The 3,309-nt window shown below is 32.8% G+C and overlaps 1 protein-coding gene across 1 annotated transcript; it reads right to left on the reverse strand.

The window, feature by feature from the left end:
- LOC18592343 (LOB domain-containing protein 24) lies at positions 2,313-3,090 on the reverse strand. The gene is made up of 2 exons (XM_018125656.1): positions 2,909-3,090; positions 2,313-2,620 (listed from the first exon to the last, which is right to left on the reverse strand). The coding sequence occupies exons 1-2, from the start codon at positions 3,059-3,061 to the stop codon at positions 2,318-2,320; spliced, it is 456 nt and encodes a 151-aa protein (XP_017981145.1). The 5' UTR covers positions 3,062-3,090; the 3' UTR covers positions 2,313-2,317.

Here is a 3,309-nt window from a genome sequence, read left to right on the forward strand (position 1 = left end):
CTCATCAACGTTTAAATGAGTCAACGGAAAATTAGAGAAAAATTCTTTCTTTTTGGGGCAATTAGTGCTCAACGTAGGATGGGTCATTGTCAACGACGTCAGGAAGAAATAATGGATAAGTTGGTAAGGCTAATGGACATGATGACCATCTGTAAAGGGAAGGGTGTAGTTGAAGGACCTTGTATTCCAGATGTAGAAGGGAGCCTATACATGATCCTCAACAAGCATACCAGATGCCAAGGTCACTTGTAAAACTATATAGCCAAGTGTTTAACATAAGATACCATATAACCACGCAAGCTTACACGTAACAGGTACATTAAACACTTGTAAAACTATATAAACAAGTGTTTAACATAAGATACCATATAATAGCTTACATGTAACAGGTATGTTCAACACACTGCATATTTGCATTACAGCAAGACAACTCTAAAGGCTTGTCCACGTGTTCAATTCATGCAGGCATTAATTCTAACAGCCTGGTTGCTATAACTAGTCAATTGAACATTGAGAAACGAGCAACAAACCGTCAAGATGGAATGTTTGTTTTTTTCCTTTGGTTATTGGCAATTTGCGTAACTCTAGTCGCATATATAGTCTGTCAGCTTTAGTGAAGAAGAGTAAAGTTGTTGCTAAATTATGGTTTAGTAGCAGAAAAACGGGATAAAGAATGAAGAGGCCCTATGCCAGTATGCCTGAAATTAAGTCCAAGCGCACGCTTTTCATGTTCATTGGCAAAAAGTTTCTATTTCATCAAAAAAAGAAAAATAGAAGGGTGGAAATAATCGTAATGTTAACTAGCTAGGATTTAGGAATGGTAAATCGAATTGCCAGGGAAATTCGAGTTTTGTTTGCTTTTGAAGAATTTGAGTTTGGAATATTCAAATTGTACAATTTATAATTCAACTGTTTTTTAGGATATCAGAAAATTAACAGTAATAGGAACAATTTGATCAAGAAGAGATAGGTTGAAAATTTTCAGATTAAAAGAATACAGTGAATGTTAAGATGATTATATAAATAATTTAGTTAGAGTTATTATACAATACTATTACGTAGTTAAACTATAATATCTTATTAGAGTTATATTATAATATTATTAGTTAGAGTTATACTATATTGTTATTATTTGTCAACCGGTTCAATACCTAGGAAGTTAGAATTAAAGCGAATTGACCTTTGTTTTAATGGAAATTTATCTGATGCTATTGACCGTTTTAATATGATGGAAATTTCCTCCACTTGTGTCCATTTTCATGTTCATGGAAACTTCCTTGATCACATTGAAACTATCAAGGAAATTTTCGTGGTGAATAGACCACCGCGATGAAACCATAAAAGCATTTTTGAAATGTAAAATCTAAATTATGATTATAATATAATTATCATATATGGAAATATATTCCGATAATTGTTTCAAAATAATAGCATATGTTAAAAAAAACATATTTAATCAAATACAGGACATATTTAACAAAATAAATAAACATAATCGCATATGAAATATTGGAATAGATAAAAACGAGATAAATTATTTAAAACATCAGACTGTAAAGAGGAAATCTGAAATCCTTTAGTTTTCCTCTATACAAACAGACAGATTTTATATTACATGATTTTCCAGCATTACATAAAAAGTTAAATACGACTTCTTACACTCTTAAGAAATAAGTCTTAATAAATATTATGTATTGTTATCAAATATTCAAAAAAAAAAAATTCTGCATATATTATATGCGAATTGCTAATATACCAATCAGTCACCGTGTGTTAGAACGCAAAAAATATCTTACCTCGGACAGTTGGGTTTTGGCCGTTTGGTCATTAACTGTACTATTAGGCTAGGCCAGCATTAACGCACCGCGAACTTAGCCCTAAACCTATGTTTTAAAGGAGATAATAATGAAAATAAAGAAAATTGAGGGGAAAAAAGGCCAACTGTATAATTTCAATTGATTACAGAGATATCCTTTCTAATTTTATAATTTTTTTCTATAACAAAGTGAAAACAAAAAATATTATAATTGATATATGATTGAATTAATTAGCAATTAGTAATTGGCCTGCTTTAACAAAAAGTTGCTCATTTAAATTCTCTTTATTCAACTAATAAAAAAATATTTCATGCATTGTGGCGTACAAGCTGTAAGTGAATCATTATTTATCATTTCATATATAGAAACTGATTTCTATTACTATAAATAAACAATTTAAAATTTCTTTCAAGATTATAGAAAGATCTCTCCAGTTCCACTCGCTTATTTTATTCCTGTATCAAAGGACCAGCTTGTTTCGTGCTATTCACCCCACGATCCTACGTAAACCCAGAAGAACCTTGATTGGAGAAGTTGAGGTCGGCAACATAGTCTAACTGTTGTTGCAAGAAATTGTTGAATTCAGGTTCGACTTCAACTTGTTGAGCTTGGGGATGTTGGGCTTGAGATTTCAGAACTGCAATCTCAGCCTGGGTCTTGGCTAGCTGGCTCACTGCATTGTGTATCTGTTGCTGCAGCAGAAAAATGAGCCCAACGCAGCCATACACAGGGTCTTCGACACGACATTGTGCCTCGAAGTATAAAGAGTCTGCTGCTTCAGCTCGCAAATGGGTTGGGAGTTGCTGGAATTAATCAGAGGAAAACAAGTTACACCATGCATCTCAAGAATAACATCTAAAAGTTGGTTTAAAACTATTTAATTCGTCTCCTTTATTATGATCATCATATGGCGCTTAATATTTAAAATAATGCTAATGAAATATCAATGTTAAAAATGATTGAGTTACATCTCGATTGAAGAGAGGCACTACTCTTGTATTAACTGGAAATCTTGAATCTGCCTTGAAAGTTGTCACTGAAAAGAGGTGAACTTGCAAAGGGAAAAACATGCATGGCAAGGGGAGATATACCTGAAGTAATTTTGCAACATTGCTGGCGCCATAGATTCTGTGAATAGAAGCAAATCTCTGGGGATTATTGGATGGAAAATAAGGGGAGAAAATGCAATCGGGAGGGCATCTTCTTCTTAAATATCTGCAAGCCGCACAACGACCAGAATTCATGACTCAAAAATCTATTCAACCAACAAAGGATTCTCTCAATATATCATGTTCTTGAAAAATAAAATCTAATCAAGATTAGAGATAATATATAGGAGAATTTGTATTGCATTAGCAATGGAGAAAATTCTTCTTCCAACGGCTACTTCTTTTCAAATTCTGAGATTTAGAAGGGAAAGTTGCTAATCTGTAGGAATTGCCATATTTGCGCAGCTTGGACTAGAGAGAAACAAGTATGGCAAGTTTTTTTT

Source organism: Theobroma cacao, chromosome 8 (assembly GCF_000208745.1).
Source record: "Theobroma cacao cultivar B97-61/B2 chromosome 8, Criollo_cocoa_genome_V2, whole genome shotgun sequence".
NCBI classification, from domain to species: domain Eukaryota; kingdom Viridiplantae; phylum Streptophyta; class Magnoliopsida; order Malvales; family Malvaceae; genus Theobroma; species Theobroma cacao.

Coding starts and splice junctions, on each gene's coding strand:
- LOC18592343 (XM_018125656.1), bottom strand. CDS start 3,061: ATGAATTCTGGTCGTTGTGCGGCTTGCAGATATTTAAGAAGAAGATGC. Junction 2,621..2,908: donor ATGTTGCAAAATTACTTCAG/GTATATCTCCCC, acceptor GATTAATTCCAG/CAACTCCCAACCCATTTGCG.